The sequence below is a fragment of the Perognathus longimembris genome, chromosome 19, assembly GCF_023159225.1.
Source record: "Perognathus longimembris pacificus isolate PPM17 chromosome 19, ASM2315922v1, whole genome shotgun sequence".
Classification (NCBI taxonomy): domain Eukaryota; kingdom Metazoa; phylum Chordata; class Mammalia; order Rodentia; family Heteromyidae; genus Perognathus; species Perognathus longimembris.
Window position 1 is genome coordinate 7404469 of NC_063179.1, and position 21467 is coordinate 7425935.

The 21467-nt window shown below is 41.1% G+C and overlaps 1 protein-coding gene across 3 annotated transcripts in view; it reads left to right on the forward strand.

Annotated features, from left to right (window-relative positions):
* Trio (trio Rho guanine nucleotide exchange factor) overlaps positions 1 to 21467 on the forward strand; it is a 272642-nt gene that overhangs the window by 132012 nt on the left and 119163 nt on the right. For all 3 annotated transcript variants that reach the window (XM_048368060.1, XM_048368061.1, XM_048368063.1), the window contains 5 exons: positions 7106 to 7297; positions 14651 to 14820; positions 15938 to 16112; positions 20373 to 20568; positions 21207 to 21373. In XM_048368060.1, the coding sequence (XP_048224017.1) occupies positions 7106 to 7297; positions 14651 to 14820; positions 15938 to 16112; positions 20373 to 20568; positions 21207 to 21373 (900 nt within the window). The remainder of the gene's footprint in view (positions 1 to 7105; positions 7298 to 14650; positions 14821 to 15937; positions 16113 to 20372; positions 20569 to 21206; positions 21374 to 21467) is intronic.

Sequence of the window (21467 nt, forward strand, 5' to 3'; positions counted from 1 at the left end):
TTCACGTTCTGAATACAGGTCTAGCCTCCTTTAATGAGAATCAGCCTCTAGCAGCTAAGGATTATAGGAAATGGAAAAATCTACATTACACCTACTTCTGTTTGCCTGAGTCCTACTAATTATGCAACTTAAATCTGCTTCTCTAGAAAAAGCGGAACTGGTTTGAGTGGCAGTCTGCCCCTTACATTATCTCCTTTAATCTTCAAGAAAAGAAGGAACAGAATGGCTCAAAGACTGACTTTTAAGGGTTAAAGTAGTAACTCCGGCTTTCTCACGATCCTTGCCGAGAGCTCTGGGCCTATACTTCCCAAGTACCCTGAGGCAGGTGGTTCAGCCTGTTCATGTAACTTTGATCATGTGTGCATGTTCTGTTCTTGGCAACCCTTCTTGTAACCTTGAGATTAGGTGCCTCTGTGTGGCCTTATTTAACCATAGTTGGCAAGTTGCCACTTTTGTCTAATGGGGATATAAACAAGCACCACTGGAGGACAGGCTGGTAGACAGAATGTGAACCTGTGAGCAGTTTGCTGTTATGCTTGGTGCTAGGCTGCTACTGATTGATCTGCAGGCAGAGAGCTTAAATAAAACCTGGCCTCGATCCCTACCCTGCCACAAATCTTATTTTGTCTTTCCAAACCCTCATTCAGTCTAGCTAGGGCTGAGAGCCTATACCCACACAGGTGCCTTGGGATAGGACAGTAGTGAACAGAAGGAAAAGTCCATCTCTTCCCCTAGATGACATACCCCTCACCATACGTCTCTGGGAAGGCCTTGCTTTTTAGAAGAGTCCCAGCTATCCTGACTGACGTGAGCAAGTTACTTCACCTCTCTCCATCTCCATTTCCTTATGGAACAAGTGGGGGTTAAATGGTCTCATGTCATAAGGCTAGTATGAGCCACAGAGTAACTATTCAAAAGCCAACACTTCGGTTTGGGATGGCTAATACTAAGCACGTGGAAGTCACTGTTTTTCTATTTCTAAAAGATCTAGGAAGGCCTGGCTGGCCAGGTTGTCAAGGTGCCAGTGATGATATAGCCTGCCAGCACTTGGTACTGTGCTGAGGGAGGCCTTTAACCCTTTGTGCAGTCTCATGTTCTTTAAGCATAAGCTGACCACTGGGGTGTACCAGTGCAGTATGGTATCCCAGGATTGCAAGGTAAATTCCCAGAGAAGCCACATTTTGAAGAATTGAATCTTGGAGTCTTTATTAGAATGCTAGCAGTATGCAGGCAGCCAATTGTTACAAAGGCCTGCAGCCTGCAAATATACTTAGCACTGTTAGGAAACAGGCCAGATAGAAAAGAAAGAACAAAAACAATACCAATAAACCAATTCAGCTCCAGTAGGAACTGGAGATGAGCCAGGAGACAGGACACAGGACAGGAACACCGAAATATGTGGTATGGCATAATGGTGCCTAAGCTGCTCTGTGCCTAAATAGGGTCAGGTCAGGGGGCGGGGTCACAGGAAACTCAAGAGTCCCAAGCATTGGACCGACAGGTTCAGTGACCTATAGACCAAGTGCCCACCCCTGCCTCTAAGGATTCAGGCACATCCATTACCTGGGAGTGGGACTTCCCTAACTCTAGGAATTCAGGCACACCCATGAAGACAATGTGCCAGAACCTACAATTCACCATGTGGCCAAGTTGGCACGGGCCAGACCTGACCTCCTTACTTCACTAGATTACTCAAAAATATACTTGTTCCTTTAGCATGCTGTTTTCTCAGTGCGATTTTCTACTGACTAAAATGAAGGAAAGCCCTCAGAAATTAGGTAATGCTTTACTAATGGAAACCATTGTCAACTGAAAATTTACTTATCAAACACAAAAGATAAATGACTTCAAAGCTGTAATGCTGATCAAGAAGAAAACAATGGCGCTGTGACTCTAGTGGTGGAGTGCTAGCCTTGAGCTGAAGAACTCAGGGATAGCACCCAGGCCCAGAGTTCAAGCCCCGTGACTAACAAAAGAAACAAAACAGGACCCAGGTCTTCAGTAAAGTACGTTTTACATTCTGCACAAATCACTGTTATCTCTGTTAGGTACCACGCCCCATATGCCTGCTGAGATGCAGACCTGGCTCTGAAGTCACATTGTGAGGCAGTTAGGGTCTCCATCATCCTAGAATAATGATGGAGTACAATCTCTGAAAGAGAATCTGGTAGGTAGGTAGAGTGCGTGCAGACCTAAACAGGTGATGGATACGGTTTTGTCACTAGGAGGACTATTGGTATGGCCAGAGGTTATACCAGGTATTTGGAGTTCAAACTCCAGAGGGTGAAAGAAAATTTGGATGAGATAATTCCTGGAAAGCCATCAGGAATTTCAGAAATTGTACTGTAGGTGAAAACTGGCTTGTAAATCTCTCACATAGCTTACTCTTACCACACACACACACACATTAGTAAGCTTTGTATTTCAGGACACTTTTAGATTTTGAGGGTTCCCATACTCTGCATCTAGCTTCTCCATTAATACCTTTAATTAGTAAACCAATAAATTATTATTAACTAGTATCTATACTTTATTCAGGTTTCCTTAATTTTTCTCTTAGTGTCTTGATATTTTAAGGTCCCTTACAGCATATATTCTACCTTGCATTTAGTGTCAGTTTTTCTGAGCTGTCTCTCGGTTCTCAGAGTTTTAAAAATTAATTTTTATTGTTGGTAATCCTCATTATTACTGCTGTTATTCTAACCCCTAGTCTACTGACAAAGGAGGCCATACCATGAGAGGGTCTACTTTCATGTTGCCTAGTTTAACACCTCCATAATTCTGTAAAGTGAACTTACTGCCACAGATAAGGCTTGAGGGGAAACCTGCTCGGGGCAGGAGCCGTCCGGGGCTGGAGCGGTCCGTGACAGGCTGAGTCTTGTCAGTCAGGCTGTAGAAGTTTGGTAAAGTTGTTGATCTTCAGGTTCTGATTCCGCCATACATTCAGGACTGCTTGTGCCACAGTCATCATCCTTTATTGTTGCCACACTGGCTGGGTCTGGAGCCCAGAGTTGCTTAGTATCAGAGTAGCTATGGCTTCACCATGGAGCAGCGTGAAAGAACTTTGGCCCAACAGAGCTTTTGCTGTAACAAAGCTCCTTTGAAATGGACCGTTTTCTTTCCTGCATGAATTATAACTTGGCTTCTCAGTGTGTCCTACTAAGTGTATACAAAACCCTTTAACTATGCTTTTAGGCTTCATATTAAGATTGAGAACCCACTGTGCTTTCCTAAAATATCTGATTACAAAGAATATGTATAGTAAATACTTAGGTATTTTTAAGGGATTTGTAGATAACTCATATTCTAACTAATTGCTAAGATGCTCTAAAAGACCCTGTATTAAGAACACTCACCACAATCCTAAATGTTATCGACATTCTCATGAGGATTTTGGAAAAGATGGTTTTTCGGGGTTGACAGGGAGAAAAAGATAGTGGTGAAGTTTGTCTCACAATACGTACAAAAAGGCTTGACTTGCCTTTAAAGTGCTAAACAATACATTGGGGTTAATGATAACACAGGCTTTGTCAAACATTGCTTTTGGATTCTAAGTCCCCTGTCTACCAGTCTTGTACCAAAATTGAGGTTCAACAGGCCTCTTCTGTAGTACAACCTGTGGTTGGAAGACACAGTAATGTAGCATGCTGTTGTAGGATATGATTGAGATGATAATAAACAGACCAAGTTTCAAAGGATCCGTAGTAACTACACTCCCCTGGTGGCTGTTTGCACTGTGCCCCCCCTCCCAGCCGTGGCACCTGAGGTTTCTGTTGCTCTGTAAATGTGAATCATAACGACATTGTTGACGGTACCCTCACCTATCCCCCTGCCTGTAACTTCTTTTAACAGTTGTTTTACACTTGAATAGGTTGGAAGCATACATAAATAACATCCCACAGTCCACCCCCAGACCATTTACTTTAGTGTGTACTTCCTACTATGAAAGAATATTTTACTCAGCTGTCTTTAAAATCAGGAAATTGGCTGCTATCAAAACCATGAAAGTGATGCCAGACACTGATGGTTCACACCTGTAATCCTGTGTATTATTCAGGAGACTGAGATTTGAGCATCATAATTCAATTCCTAACCCAGGTTTTTTTTTAAAAAAGTCCACAAAACCTTTAACTCCAAAAAATGAAGCAAAATGAAGACTGAGGGCATGGCTCAAGTGGTATAGCATCAGTTGTTAACAAATAAGCTGAGTAAGAGGATGATCAGGCACCGAGTTCAAGTCCCAGAACCAGCACAAGAAAGTGACATGCCAGCTTTGGGCCATTGGAGCCCATAGGTTCTTTGTAGCAGAATATCCACTTCAAAAATCACCTATTCATTTTATGTCTCTTTGGACCTTAAGTTCAGAGTAGTTTCTGGATTCTTCCTTGACTTTGGAGGGCTGACCCATGGCAAGATTTGGGGCCCTATTTTGGGAATGGTTCTTATATGGAGTTTCTCCTAAGCGATGGGCATCTTGGCGGAAATGTCACAGAAACAGTGCTTCCCAAGGCATCTTGTCAGGTGTGTACCATTTCAGCTTGACTTCTTAGGTATATCTTGGGTTAAGATAGTATTTGCCAGGCTTCTTTTCTATAAAGTTATTCTTTCCTGCTTTGTAATTACTAAGTACTCCGTGCTGATATAGTTTGGAAGTCTATGTCCCATTCCATATCCAGTGTTACTTCATTAATATCAGTGTGGATTGGCAGTTTCATTGTGTTAAGTGGTTTCTGCTCTAAGAACTGTTACTGTTTATTCTTATTTGACTGGCAATCTCTTCATGCTGCTTCTGTATTCTGACTTGTCCATATTGGCCTTAAACTTTTCCTACTTTTGTGTATTATAAAACACTGTGGACTCATGTACTTTATCCTACTGCAACCCTTAAACCAGCTGTTTCTCCAAGGAACTCTGGTTCCTTTTATAGGTAAATAGTGTTTCGAAGAGAAAATCTAGTGCTAAGTAAACATACTTAGTGCTGTTGACCTATTGCTACTTTGGGGCACTTCTAGTGGACAGAGGAAGAGTGGAAATGTGTGTGTGTATGGCACACACAAATGCATGTTCCTGCCCGTTTGTTCTGGTTCCAAGCTACTTCCAGTGCCAGGCTCAAGGTTTTTCCCTTTCAGTATTTATAACTTTGCTAAATGGAGGGTTTTAGCTTCGTTTTCCTTAATATATTGACTGAGTTGATTGATCTTCTTGGATCTTTCAACTTGGAGACCATTCCCTTCCCAATGAATTTGCAGTGGTTGGATGTTACCTTCCAAAGGGTTTATTTGTTGGAAGCTTGGTCACGTGACCTAGTGTGAGGTCCTTAAATCAGTTGGTGGCATGGTAACTTTAGTTGTTGAAAAACCCCTCTCTCTGACTTCGTATTTCAATATGTGATTTTCTCTCACATGTGCTCCTACTACTGTAATATCATCTTCTATTAAGCCCCAATTCGGGGCCAAAGAAATTGGGCCTCTTGATTTTGAGCTTTTCAGTTCTATTAGCTAAATAATCCTTTTTATACAATCTGTCTCAGATATTTTGTTACATTAGTGAAAAACAGAGTAAGACAAAAAGGTGATACTAAATAATAGTGTTTTCCTAATAGCAAATGGCTGAATTGGGGTATAATGGTAAGAGAATTTGGAGGGGGTAGACTAGGAAAACACTACAGTGTCTTCAGTGAAGCATTAAAGCATCAATGAACCAGTACAGGTGATTCATTAAGGACTCAGAAGATAGGGAACTAACCTGAGATGGAAATGAAGGTTCTATTGGAAAATGGACAGAAGGCCAACCTTTTTGCATTGAGATTAAGTACTAGCTGTCTTGTATCTATACCCTTAAAACTTTACAGAAGGCTAAAATTAATAATAATAGACTGGTGTTGACTTGCTAAGGAGATGAGCCAGAATCATAATCATCAAGTGTTAAGGTTTGAATATAAAATATTCCTCATAGACTCATATGTTGAAACTTGGTCCCCAGCTAGTAGCACTGTTTTGAGAGGTGCTGAAGGCTTTGAATGGTGGAGCCTTCCTTTTGGAGGAAGTGCTAGGAGGTGTGTGGCAATATCTTTAGGGGCTATATTTTGCCCAGTCCTCCTCCTATATCTCTGCTGCTTTCTGTCCACTGTGAGGTGAGTAGCATCTGTCACCCCATATGGAAACCTTGCCCACACTTTGGGCAACCTCTTACCTTCTTGGATGAAACACCTTGCTCAACTGTTGGAGTTAGATACTGGAGGAATAGGATGAAGGATTCAACTTGTGGTTTCCCTGACCTTCCTGAAAAGCCTTAGTTTAGTTGTTACTGCCCAGAAGTCCTCTAGCATTGTCACATCTCTCTCCTCATTACTCATGCCCCTTGCAGATAGTTTCTAGTACTAGTCTCAAAACTAGCACATTTGCCAATGTGAAGAACCTACTTGTAGTCTCATATTTACCAAGAATTGAAATAGGGTAAACATCAGAGTATTTTACACAGCTATTAAGTTTGCTTTCAGCTCTTGAAAACTGACTACTTTATACCCATTATAATTATTATTTCCTTCTCAAAAATGTTTGCCTTTAGTAGAAAAAAAAGATAAGCATGGAATTAACTAACTAAAACCATGTAGGGGGGAAACAAAACCATATATTTCTCCATCATATTTCTTTAACTTGTATTTTGTGAATCAACAATAAAGCAGCATAATATACTGAATGACACAGAAGTAGTATTCTCTACTTTGCCATGGAATAGGGAAGCAGGCATTTGTAGTTATTGCTTGTTTCCTGTTTCCACTTTTGTAAGTGTCTGGAATCTTTTATTTATTTTTTGTAATGGAACAATCCCTTAGCTGCACCCTGTCGCTGCTTCATATGCAAGGATTTTGTCATGAAGTCCAATGATTAATAAGCGTATAAGATAGTATTAGAAAAAGCTGCTGATACAGATGCATAGAACTCCTGCAATTATCTCCCTATCATATATATCTTCTGTCCAGCTTAAGTAAATGGACAGAAATATCACTAATTGGCTTTGTGTTACTGTGTGTTAAGGCTCCTTGCCTGGCTGATGTGCTACTTATTCATTCACCTTCTGTTTCTCGGGGTGTTCTCTTTTACAGAATACATATACCAATGCAGATAAATTGCTAGAAGCAGCGGAACAGCTAGCTCAAACTGGGGAATGTGACCCAGAAGAGATTTATCAGGCAGCCCATCAGCTTGAAGACCGGATACAAGATTTTGTTCGGCGAGTAGAACAACGAAAGATTCTACTGGACATGTCAGTGTCCTTTCATACCCACGTAAAAGAGGTGAGATAACGGGACAAAAATGTTAATTTTCACCTAACAATGTCTTTGAACTTCCTAGAAGAAATGTAAATTTGATCATATATGAGATAGTAGGCAAAAGGTAGCAATTCTTAAGTGCATCTGTGCAGACAAGGAAAGAGCTGGGTTAAGTCTAGAGAAGCCTCGTCGTCGTGCTTGTTGTGCAGTCAGTTTCCACACTCTTCACATTGCAGTTTAGAAGGTGGCAAGTCAAGGCGGTGGTGTTCAGGGTTCTTGGGAATCCTACCCAGAAAGGGTGGTATGGTAGTTTGGCAATCTAGTCAAAGACCCTGGATTCTTAATTGTTTTACTTTCTTCCCCACTAGGGTTTATATGCTTATTTTCTTTATCTTAAATGTTTGTATACCCTAGCTGAGAGGGAGGAAGAGAGTTAGAAGTGTTCTATAGATTCTGAATTTCCTATCCCAGAGGACAGAAAGGAGGACATTTGTTCTGGGAAGACAGATGAGGATGTGTTTTCATGTTAGATCTAGCAGGTAATTCATGGAGATTGCAGCTTCAGTGTTCCCTTCAAACCAAACCTCTAAAAGTAATAAGCAAGTGCTACTTTACTTCCTCTCTAGAAATCTTCATGACTTGTACTTTGTCTCCTACCTTTTTTTTTCTTTTCCTTAATAAATATTTGAAAGAAATGTTGATTAGCCTAACAAATTTATGGTTGGTTTTTGTGAGGATTTTTAGATCTCTACATTTTGTACTCACCTCTCAAATCTTCTTATTCCCTTATTCCAGTATATTTGTAGCATTTATTCTTACCAATTCTGGTTATGCTTTTACTCTTGTTTTTTCCTTGTTACCTGACTTCCTTTTCTTTCCAATGGGTTTCTACATTGTTTAGTCATTCATACATTTTACTTGTTCATCTCAAAATTTCATGCAAGCCCAACTGCATAATATGCAAGAAGATAACAAAATGGCTAGCAGAGTGTGCGTATTACACACTTGGGATGTTTTAGATTTCAAGTTCCTTGAGGGCCAGGACCAAGTCTCATTTTGCTTTGTGTTCCACTTCCTACTTCCAAGACTTATATCCTTTGTTTGTGGATGTAAGTGGGTGTTTCCAGCACACCATTCTGAAATGTAATAACAGACTTGTTGATTGAATGATGCTAATTTCAAATATAGTAAAAGCACAACTATTCTTAATCTATTCATACTCATCTTCATTCCCAAAATTAGTTTCTGGCTTAGTTGTCAATTACCTTTGACATTTGTGGGTTATTTGAGGTAACGAGGAGGTAACATTGAGCTCTGCCAGTTTGTTTCTGGAATTGATTCAGAGACCTTGCATTAATTTTTGTTCTTAGCAACCATGGTTTCTCAGGAAAGCACATTCCTATTTGAATTGGTCTGCTGAAATTCTAGCTGGGTCAAGTCTAGAGAAGCCTCTTCATTGTGCTTTGCAAACTTACACTGGGAGGGAGGGAGGGAGGGAGGGAGGGAGGGAGGGAGGGAGGGAGGGAGGGAGGGAGGGAGGGAGGGAGGGAGGGAGGGAGGGAGGGAGGGAGGGAGGGAGGGAGGGAGGGAGGGAGGGAGGGAGGGAGGGAGGGAGGGAGGGAGGGAGGGAGGGAGGGAGGGAGGGAGGGAGGGAGGGAGGGAGGGAGGGAGGGAGGGAATAATGGATAAAGGGAACCTTTCATTTTATGGGGGGGGCCACTGGGAGAGGTAACTAGGTAGGGCTATTGTTATTGCTTCTTTGTGGGCAGTTGGCTTCTCTGAACTATTTGAGCTGTTTCCCTCTGCTCTTGCCCAGTTTACTATAGGACTGTACTGAAAGCACACTCAGTGCTTTCTTGGCAGCCACTGTTAAAGGGTCCAGGGTTTTCTCTCAGTTTATCCATGGTAGATAAATTGAAACACACACAAAAAAAAGTCTAGAGGTGTATATTGCTCACTGTTTAGACTAGCTTCCCTCCAGTGGATTCTCTTGCTTAATGTTGGTTCCCATCAAAAGCTTGTTCACAATGCTTAACTTCCTCTGGAGCATCTCCCAGAGACACCTGCTCTACTCTTCATGGAAACAACTGCAGTACATAGAATGTAATGGTTGTCCATTGATTCAGGTTCCACTGTCAATAAGGGATCTAGTCATTCATGTTTGCTATCAAAATATAATCTTCATTAAAATAACTCAGAAGCTGGGTATTGTGGTTCATACCTGTAATCCTAGCTTCTCAGGAGGCTGAGATATGAGGACTTCTGGTAGAAGCCATTTCAGGCAGAAAGCCTGAACCAGCAAAAATCCAGAAGCATGTGATACAATTGATATCACACCTGGCTAGAAAAAGCAAAAGCCCCCAAAATGGATGAAAGTTATATGAGAAAGACTTAGGTCTTCTAAGCAGGTTCAAATCTTAGTTCCAAGACATGCTGTATCTGGAATAATCGGATATTCTGGTAATCAGATAGGTGCTGTTAAGTCACTAGGGAACTGTGGGGCAGAGACTTTAAAGGTTTCCATCATATTTTTTAAGAAAATAGAATTTATGAATTTATTCAAGTTGAGGTTAATCCTGTGCAGAGTTCTAGAGAGAAGGAGTAAATGAACATGCTATAACTGATTAAATTTGTCTTAATAGGTTTTTGGTTGGATAAAAAGCACACAGTGGAGTTAATGGGTGAACATTTGACTAAGTCTTTCAACATTTAAAACATTTAGATAATGATAAGGGTTGTCGGTTACAACAGTGACTAGAAAGGAGATTGTTGAAAGTGACAAGCTAGAGCCTTACCAAGACCAACATTGTCCTCCAAAGATTCCAGGAAAATATTTCCAGGAGAAAAGCATGACTCTTTACTCAGAATGTGAAAAAGGAAGTAATTCCCAGTTCAAAACCATAAGCAGATCAGAAGTGATAACAAAGATGGTAAAAGGAGAAGATACATTGATCATCTCAGATGGACCTCAAGCCTAAGAGACACTTTGTCTTAATCTCTATTACCTCCTTTTTATAGGGTAGAAGACTCCACAATTGGACCTTTGATTGTTCCTTCTTAACATGAGGAACTGCCCTAAACCTGCTTCAATTTTTTTCCTGTTTTTTTTTCTCTTACGTACATTCACATTGATATTATATCATGCTGCTTACTGATTGACTCTCTGCTCCCACCCATACCCTGATTGACATCCTGTATCAATTGTCTTTCAACATATAAAGTCATCTTTTATTGCACCCACTCAAGAATAGAAAGTCACCACTCAAATCCCTACAATTCCTTCTGAGCATACACCCAGAGTACAGTTTGTCATTTCAGGTAGATGGTGTGACCCATTCCCTGTCTCTCTGAAAGAGAATCTCATTTTATGCACATAGTAGATGCCCTCTGAAATTTTATTTGCAAGTTGTCATTGTAATTGCCCACTTCTGCTTCTAACTTACAGTCGCTCTGGGAAGCTATGGCTTTAATACCAGATTGGTTTTATAGTACCGAGATGATTGTCTTTTATCAAAAATAAGAGAAAGGAAACAGGTACAGTGGCAGTAGCTTTTGTGTCCAGAGCCCTTGTAGTAAGTGAGCACTTTTGCACCTCTGTTTCATACCTCTGGATTTTTATAAACCAGCATTGGAGACTAATGAAGATGAAGACCCCAGTTAATAAATAGGAACCCCAAGGATTTTTACCATGGTCATAGATGGGATCCCGCTGGTTTATTGGGCTCTCCTTCCATGTCCCATTTCTTGATGAAAATCAACTTGTACACGAAAACAAATTTGTATCTGCTGCTGACCTATCTTGGAGTACAGAGGGGATCACAGCTACAACTATTTTAAAGTCTCAGAGCTCTGATACCATCATGCACTTCCATCGGCTGGTCTCTCAGTCCATTTCCAGGATCCCCTGCCATCCAAGAGTTCTTTTAGGAGCCTTTGCTGACCTCCATACTCTGTCTTTTAGTCCTCTGTTAGTAGGAAAAAGAAGGTCTCTTCTTGAGGCTAGATCTTTCAGTCTTTCTCACTGCAGAGTTTCAGGGAGCCTGATATGAGTCTCTCGTATCCTTATTTCAGAAGTTTTCTACATAGAACCTCATGTGTTTCCCTAGTTCATTCTTATCTTTGTAAGCAAGTCATGGGCTGGGCCTGGACACACACATTTGCAACCTGCGTTCAAGTTCCCTTCCTTAGAACTTCTCTCCTGGCTTGCAAAACCCCTGGAAGTCTCAGTGCCCATGGCTGAGTCAGCCATGTCTCTGAAGGCCTCTAGGTGGCAGTGCTGTCTACACCTCCACCTCGACCAGATCAGTTTAGGGGGCCATGAACTTGTACAGAAGTGTACTTTTCTTTGCACCTTGGGGAAATTATTAATTAAGAATTTCATAGACATCCTAGAGAATATTTTCGTTACTTATTCAAGGCTACACCTTAGATGTCATGTGTACCATTTTAAAAGCTTACAAATAGATTTCGCTTGCGCGGTATTGCAGTGTGTCAGTTCTTGGTTGGCATTGCAAAATACCTGTTTGAGAATAATTTCTCCAAATTGTCTGGTTCTTGGAACCAGACAGAAAAATTCCAAAGAAACAAAGGACTTTGAGCCATCGTGGTTCTTAGATAGCTTTTTTTCCCCTTTCTTTTCAGTTGCAATCCCATGATCCTGTAATCTCCTGTTGAGTTTTAGCTCTTACTGACTTCCCTGACAGGCCAGGTGGGTGAGCACATTCCACCAGGGAAACATATCCAGGATATTAGACAGGATATGCCAGCTGTTTCTTCTTTTCCTTTTTCTTTTTTAAAACCACCAGATGGAAGGGCAGAAGTTTGACCCCTGAATACTCCAGGCTCTTCCTGTAGAACTCAGAAGGAAATAATTTCTACAGATTCTAACAAACTCATGTAATGCCTTTTCTTCATACTGTGTTTTTTAGGAGCGAAAAGATTTAAATGGCATGGTGTTTCATTTACCAGACAAAGTAACATTATGAATAGTTAATAGGAACCTGGATACATTTTGAAAAATGCCTAGAAAAAGAGTATTTTTATACTTACTTTTCTGAGACTAAAAATAGTAAAGGTGGCTATCTTTAACTTATTTACTACACATACATCCTCTCATTTAATCTTCCATCTATCTATCTATCTATCTATCTATCTATCTATCTATCATCCATCCATCTATCTATCTATCTATCTATCTATCTATCTATCTATCTATCTATCTATCTCTGGTCCTGGGGCTTGAACTCAGGACCCTGGTACTGTCCCTGAGGTTCTTTTTGCTCAAGCCTAAGGCTTTACCACTTGAGCCACAGTTCCACTTCCAGCTTTTTGGGTAGTTTAGTGGAGATAGGAGTGTCACAAACTTTCCTACCCACGCTGGTTTCAAATATGCCAATTTTGTAGATGAGAAAACAAAGACATGGATCTAGGAAAGTAATATACCAAGGGTTCTACTCTAAAAGTGTTAAGTGGGGGTTTTAGCTCAATCATCTGGCTTCATAATATACATTTTTCTTATGAGCAGTGTTTTCTCTTAATTGTACATATATATATATAATTCTTTATAATGCAGGAACATTATATAGAAACCCACCTTCACATTGTGCTTGAGCCAGTTCAAAGAGCTTTTTATTTCTCATCTTCTCTTTACCTGTATAAAGGTGAGATTGGTTACAATATAACCTAAAGGGTACTTTTGCTAGTGCTTTTTAGGGAAAAGGAATATTGTGGCCATCTTCACTCACATAGCCACACTGCCCTGCTTGTCCTACAGGCTCTGGGTCCTTGGGTTGGACTCATAGCAGGTCTAGAAAGAACCACTGAAGTTCTTAGGCAGCCCAGAGATCCCTGAGGTTCACAGGGCAATCTGGGCACTACACCAGGAAAGACAGCCTGTGTCAGGGACAGGCTTGATGCCCTGGCAGACCTGATGCGTAGGCGAGGACACTTGAGGACACCCTCCTTCCTAGACCCATGTAGTAGCAGTTCCTGGAGCAGCTTCAGTGAAGCCAAGTATTTAGGTGGGAGCTCAAGTTCAGATTTTGAGAGAAGAGAGTGAAATACATGTTTCTGATTTTTTTTTCTTTTCAGAAGAATAAATGCAGTTACAAAGGCCTACTACACTTTTAAAAAATAATTTTAAGAGTGTGGAAGAACTACAATGTCTGCATGCTCTGGGCTTTAATTATGGGGAGTAGATGGATGATTTCTGTAGCTGGTCAGTCACCTGCCTCCACTCTGCTGCTTGGACATGGAAGGCAGGCTGTCTTTACAGTAGAAGTGCCCTGATATAGTACTGTATCAGATGTTTTTGGTTAGATTTTTTTTTGACTCAATAAAATATCACAAGCTTGTTTTGGTAAGGTATGTGTTATTGCTCCAAACAGCCAAATTGGTACTTGATTGTCAGGGTTTCCTTGAGCAAATCTCTGTTCAGTTAGGTTTTTTGTCCTTATAATTTCAGTCATTGATGTGTCTAGTGCATGGTTTATAGAGGGCCTTCCTGCCTCTTTGTCTTTCATTTGCTCCTCTTAGTAACTTCTGTAGTGGAGGCAGTGGACTCCATAGATGCCGTGCGATTCACACTGTACAACCTCTGAGGAAACTATAAGTCCTTATATGCAAAGCATATTATCAAGCCACCAGGGCCTGTTTGGTCTGACCAGTTGCCCTTTTGATTCCAAGAATGGTGCCCCAGAGATCTGAAGGAGTTGAGTTGTTGGCCTTCCAAGAAGTGAGCAGTGCTCTGATTCCCAGCTCCCAGCAGGCCTGAAATAGTTCTTACTGCTCTTGCGCCAATGAACTGGACCTGACTGGCCTTGCAGGCCTGGGCTGAGTGCACTGTGTCCCCACTCTTCCAGATATAATAGTGAATAAATGTCATCACACTGTGTGCTACCCTCTCTTCTGAGGGCTGAAAACTTTGTGCTTCTGCGTGATGTTTTAATAATGAATAATGGAGTGGCAAGCCTCTGCTAAGAATAAAACTTCATCTGCTAAGGCTGAGGACCAGAGAATGTCTGTTGTGTCCAGCGCATGTTCCTGTTTTCTGAGGGAGTGTTTATATTTCCATTGCACTCCAGACTGAGCCTTAGAAGAGGGGGAGAGCAGCTTCCTTTTCCTTTTTCTCTTTAGTGACAGTCCCTTCTGCTTTGCTTGTTTATTTTTTCTCCACATAGTGGTGGCATAATGCTTTTTTTGGTACATGTGTTCCCCTGGCCGCCAGACTGTTTGTGGTGCTTCCTCCTCTCTCCCTCCCACCCTCCCTCCCTCCCTTCCTTCCTTCCCTCTCTCCCTCCCTCCCTCTCTCTGGGAGTACCTTCCCATGCAAGTGCCCAGTCTGTACTGCCTGCTCACTGTGCCCCTGTCCATCTGCAGCTGTGGACATGGCTGGAGGAGCTGCAGAAGGAGCTGCTGGACGATGTATATGCCGAGTCCGTGGAGGCTGTGCAGGATCTCATCAAGCGTTTTGGGCAACAGCAACAGACCACGCTGCAGGTGACTGTCAATGTGATCAAGGAAGGGGAGGACCTCATCCAGCAGCTAAGGTGAGCCTTTCTCCCTGCCAGGCACACATGCATTCGGAACTGCTGGAGTTCCCCTCCTCCTGTATGTTTCTGAGCAAGTAGCTCTGATTCTCTGTCCTGCTAAGTGGAGCACAGATGACTCCTGTGAATTCAGAGGAGAACAGCAGCTTTCTTTTTTTCCTCTCCCTTCTTGCTTTCGCAATTTTTTTTAATTCCATAATTTTTCTCATTACAACATTGACCCATAAGCCTCAATATTTGGCTCTAAATATGTCCTGTTAACATCTAATAACTACTGAAGTTTCTTTTTAAATAAATTATTCCAAACCTCCTAGGGAGGTCCCCAGGCCCTCAGGGATCTGCCTGTCTCATGCATGGCGTCACATCTGTCCTTTACTGTTGCACTTTACAGTGCTGGGGATCAAACCCAGGACTTCTCACATGCCACGCCAGTGCTCTGCCTCTTAACTATGTCTGTAGCACCAACACATCCGTCCGTGGCTGGTAGTACATGGGTGTAGTAGGACAGTAACCCTCAGTGTCCTGCAGAACAGGCAACAATGCCAGATGTGGTTTTTGTTTCCTTTAGAAACAAATTCAAAAAATTCCTTTTTATTGGTTCATGGGGACTATACACTAAGATGTAGTCCTCTATGTATTACTTAAGATGATTGGTAGAATCAGTGGCTGATAGCTTTACATGATGCTAGATTTTCTTAGTCTTGTAAAAGCTAGAAAAGGTTTCATTGATTACATTAAGGAGCAACCTCTCAAGCAGTGTTCTAAACAGGTATTAGCTGTTTGCTCTTCTGAAAAGGGAAAAGTGGTGAAACTAAAACTTGACCAGAATAATTTTCCATAATTATTAGACTGCTGTTGAGAGTGACTTAAAAATATTCCATAGAGCCACAGATACTCTGCAGCACATCCTCAGGTTTGGCAGAGCAGCCGAGAGGAAGGAGACTGATGTTGTTTTGCAGAGGGAAGACTCTTCCATTTTCTGAGACAAAGTCCAGCTTCCTGCCAGCTTCTTCCCCTGAAGATTTGAGTTGCCGGATCTGATGTCTAACAATGTGAGACTTTCTCATCCAGTTCCTGTTTGTCCTGTTAAAATCTCGTTCTTTCTTTGCCCTTACAGGGACTCTGCCATCTCCAGCAACAAGACCCCCCACAATAGTTCCATCAATCACATTGAGACAGTGCTGCAGCAGCTGGACGAGGCCCAGTCACAGATGGAGGAGCTCTTCCAAGAGCGCAAGATCAAGCTCGAACTCTTTTTGCAGCTACGCATATTTGAAAGGGATGCCATTGAAGTAAGTGTCCCATATCCTTGTGCTCCCATCTGGTGGAGAAGCAGAGCCCCTAGCACCCTTCCCCTTCCTCTATCTACCCCGTCCCCTGCCTCCTTGTCCACAGCATCTGTGCAGGGAGAGCAGAGGCAGAAGGAACATCACAGAGGAACTCAAGTCTGCCTTGTTCTCCACCCCCAGAGACCAGGGCCTCATTTTGGGATGGGAGACTGCAGTAGGGTCAGATGGGAAGAGCAGGGAGATAGGATAAGTGTAAGAATCAAAGCAGAGCAGCATTGAGGGGGGGATTTGGAGACAACTTCCTTGCCCAGGTCCATGTAAGGCTTGATCAGTGTGCCGTCACACTGTGTATATGCTTGATCAGCACTCGCCGTCCCTGAAGCAGACAGTAGCTACCACCCGCACTTCTTCCTCTTGCTCTTCCCCCCCTTCACTGTGTTTCTCTTCCTCCCCCCACACTATCCTTGTAGTCCATCCATCCTTCTCTTTTCCCTCCAAGAAGGAAAGTGATCTAAACCATCATTTTAAGTAACAGCAATCCTAATTTTCCCTCCACAAAGCTGCTCTGAGATTTTCTATCATTTGTATCTCAAAGTGGACTTTCATACTTTTGTATGTGGATAAGAAAAGTACCTACTCCTTTTAACTTTATTCAACAAAAAGTGGTAGTTCTGAGGAAGATCTTTTCTTTCAAACTTGATTTGTACACAGAAGTAACTACAGGTGGACAAAACTCTCTGAAACTGATGAAAGGAACTCAGTAAAAATGGAGATATAGGGCTGGGAATATGGTCTAGTGGCAAGAATGATTGCCTTGTACACATGAAGCCCTGGGTTCAATTCCTCAGCATCATATATATAGAAAATGGCCAGAAGTGGCACTGTGGCTCAAGTGGAAGAGTGCTAGCCTTGAGCAAAAAGAAGCCAGGGACAAGTGCGCAGGCCCCGAGTTCAAGCCCCAGGACTGGCAAAATTAATAAATAAATAAAATGGAGATACGATGAAAAGTCTGTTCCTCATTTAAGAAGCACTGATACAAATAAAGTAAGAATTATTTCTGGATAGCAAACTCTTCTAGAAGTAGTGGTGTTATTTGTGGACCATAGAAAGCTATCAGTATAGGCAGACAGCCTCAGGCAGCTAATGAAACATTTGAGGAGTATGCATGTCTGTGGCATCATGGACCAAATGATTTTGAAGGCTTATATGGCATACAGGACATTCATTCCCCCACAAGCCTCCACCCCTGATAGAACAAGCTAATGGGCCAGACCCCAAGTCGTGCAGGAGGAAGTCAACCCACACTTTAATGTCAGGCTGGAATCAGATATGGCTTATAGCTTTTCAGAGGCTGTGGCTTAAGAATGGATATGACCCATTCTCTTTGAACATTTTGACACGTGGAAATCTGAGCCAGGTAGGCTTGTCAGAGATCTTCTCCTCTCCTAGGAAAAGCCTCACCTCACTGTCATAGGAAGTATGGAATTGGGTTTATGGAAAAATAAAATTCTTCGGTTATTGGGTTCATCTCTTTGGTTTTTGTTTATTTGAAACCTCTAAAGGTTGTATAAGGGGGTTTACAATGTAACATGTCCATTTAAGTGTGCAATGCTTCTGTTATTCTCTCCAGCCTCATTTCCCTTTTTCCATTTCCTTTCTCACATATGTGCATTGAGTATTCAGACTATATTTGTCCCTTGTTCACTTTCTTATTCATTTCTCCCTTCCTCTAGCCAAACTAGATCCTTCAGCTTGATGAGTGGATCAAAAAAATGTGAGCTATACACACACACACACACACACACACGCACGCACGCACGCATATTTGAACATGGCTCATTTTCTGAAAGTCTCTTCTATGTCCTGTTTTCAGTTGGAATAGCATGCACATCACACAGAGTATCAAGGCTTTCATGGGGTTCTCTTTTTAGAATACAAGGATTTCAGCTTATTTTACACATGCATTTTTGAAAGATAGTCTAAATAAAATCTTCTCTGATGATCTGAAAGAACAACAAAATGATTAACATATCATCCTATGACAGTTTAGTATATGTATATTTAGGAAGAGATACAAACTGTCTACAAATTTTGAGGCACTTTTTAAGTTTCCTAGTTATTTCTCCCAAGAATCAATGTTCACATCATGACTATACTTTTTGGGTTTTGTTATTGCCGGGACTCCTCTTTTTTGAGTTTTTTTTTTGGTTTTGTTTTTTTTCCTCTCTCTATGGTGTTGTTAAGAAGCTATAATGCTAAGCTTTGGATCAAGATCTTTTCCTAATGGCCTTTTGATTGTGGCCCTTAAGGGTTTTCTTTATGCTCAGCAAAGGTCTTTGCTGATTTAACACACTAATCTTTATTATACACAGTTTGAGTGTATTGTGAGCCTCTTGTAATCTCTAGTAGACAGTATTGCCAGTCTGGTTCGTTGTCACACCTAAGCCTCTCCAATCTGAGGGTCTGTAAAGAAATAGCCTAAGAGAAAACTCTCATTAGAATAGACAGAAAGATGAAAGTTAGGGTTGGTTTTTTTCCCTTCCAACATTTTTTTTACTCAGTTACTTCCTGGCTTATGTCTCATTATTTATTAATTGTACAGTCTTAAGTACAGTGTGTTATGTTATCAAATTTTATGAATATATGCATATTATATGTAAATGTTAGTAATAAAAGAATAACTCAGAATGATCTGTGCAGGGGGCATTTGGGGAACTCTGAGGCATTGATTATTTTTTCTGGAAATAACTGGATTCTTAGGTAAAAACTTCCATGCTAGCTTGGTTAATGTTCATATGGATTCATAGAGTCATATCATAGGAAATTGCTATTTGCATTGCAATATATAGTATGTTCTTTCACAAGAAGTTCCTTTTATTTTTGGATTGTTATTTTTAGAGCTTTTTAAAACTGTGATGTAAAAATTCTTAAACATAGAAGCAGATTCAGAAGGACAATAGAGTTTCCATTTGCCTATCTCCCAAATTCAACAAGATTTATCACTCTTGCTTCAAATGGCCCTTGTTTTCCACTGTGCTAACATATTGTAGAGAGTGCCCACTTGTCATTTCACTCCTAAATGCTGTGACTATTTCTTATGTACCCACAGTGCACTTGAATAACTCACTCATTTAAGTCATCTCCTCCTATCTTATGATACCCGGTATGTGCTCAGATTTAAAGTGGGGCCTCGCTTAGGAAGCACACAGGGTAACTAGTCTTGTTAAATCAACTCCTCTTGCCCTTCTTTCCCACACCCAATTCCACGGTTCATTTGTTAAACAGTAAGAGCAACAACAACAAAATACAGTGACACTCTACAATTTCTCACTTCCTTCCCTAGTATTTCTTCTAAACTTAGATGCAAAAATCTAATTAGACTGTGCTCTGTTTTTGTGCAAGAATATTCCAGAGGTGCAGTGTCACAGCTCTGCTAATGAGAAGATAAAACCCACTGGCCCACTTCTTTAGGGAGCTGAAACTGAGTGTCTTCACATAGTGAGTTCCAATCCTTCTGCTGGTAAATCTCCCCAGTACTTCTGATGAAACAGAACTCTTCACTTCTGTGTTGATGATGGTTTCCTGGAGTAGCTATTTACTATAATTTGAAAACAGATAATTTTAAAATTCTGTTCTTTCCATATTTAATAGATTTATCTATAAATGTTTTATGAAATGTTCAAATAATTATTTCCTTTAGTAATTTTCATGATAAAGGTGGTTTCCCATTCTGTTTCTAATCAAAACCAAAAGAATATTTAAGCTTGTAGGAATAGATGTTTGTATACTCAATATATTTTACTCATTGTTGTAAATTTTCTTTTTGAATAATTGTCTCATCTTTGTGAGTACTCTTTTTATGTCTACCTGTTGGTTTCCTTTTTTTATCAGCTCTGGTTACACTATAATCCTAGCTACTCAGGAGGCTGATATCTGAGGGTTACAGTTCAAAGTGAGCCCAGGCAGGAAAATTTATGAGACTCACATCACCAAAAAGCCAAGTACAGCTATGGTTCAAGTAGTAGAGCTCTAGCCTTGAGCAAAGGAGCTCAGGGACAGTGCCTAGGCTCTGATTTCAAGCTCTAGGATCAACACAGACACACCCATACACACACGCACAAACCAGCTTTAATAAGGCTGTTTATTGTACCATAAAATGTAACCATTTTACCTATACGATTTCTTTGTCCTTTTGGCATTGTCTGTTCCTTAGTGAGCACAGTGAGTTTTGGTACCATATATTTGTTTCATTTCCCTTGTCAGATCATCTCAGACCTTGAGTCTTGGAATGATGAACTTTCTCAGCAAATGAATGATTTTGACACAGAAGACCTCACAATTGCGGAACAGCGCCTCCAGCACCATGCTGACAAAGCCTTGACCATGAATAACTTGACTTTTGATGTCATTCACCAAGGGCAGGATCTTTTGCAGTATGTCAATGAAGTCCAGGCCTCTGGTAAGAAAGTTGCTTCTGTCCTATAGCAGCTGTGGATTATTAGTGTCACTGGTGGAATTAAGGTTTCAGTGTGATAACTGCAAATTCTGTAGCCTTTATAGCTACTATTGATATCTGTTCTTTTAAGAGGAAATGTTTTGCATTTTACTTCATACAATAAAAGTTATCACATTTAACTTTATGGTTAGGAAACTTATTCATAAACAATTCCATGTACTATTTCCCTGTCATGAACATATTTTACAAAATAATGGGTTTATTTCTGAGTAAATCCTAACAAATGTTTTCACAGTATTTAGTTTGCCTTAGTTTATATTTTGCCAGCAGATGTCACTGTAAGCTCAGAAATGTAATTAGTTCCCATAGGAACTTATTTAACAACTTGTGTATTCATTTTATACAAAGTGAAAATGCTGCACTGCCACTAAATGGCAAGTGGATTTATTTGAATTCTCTACATGTCTTCTCCTACAGTAGTATGCTAAGAGACAGATAAATCCATCTCTGCTCAGATGAGACCCCTCCCACAATGTATAGAGCCTAGTGTGCAAGTCATGCACAGCCAGACTCTGTATGCACTAGTTTTGAACAGGTGAAGATGAGCATTGGATTTTAGGGTCTTCTTCCAATGTCCGCAGGTGTGGAGCTGCTTTGTGATAGAGATGTGGATATGGCAACTCGGGTTCAGGACCTGTTGGAGTTTCTTCATGAAAAACAACAGGAGCTGGATTTAGCTGCAGAACAGCATAGGAAGCACCTGGAGCAGTGTGTACAACTGCGCCACCTGCAGGCAGAGGTGAAGCAGGTGAGCAAAGGGCAGAATGTGTGGATGTGAGGATGCTTTAGGCCCTTCACATTGACAAGATGGAAATTCTGTCCTGTCACTATCTAGGAAGGTC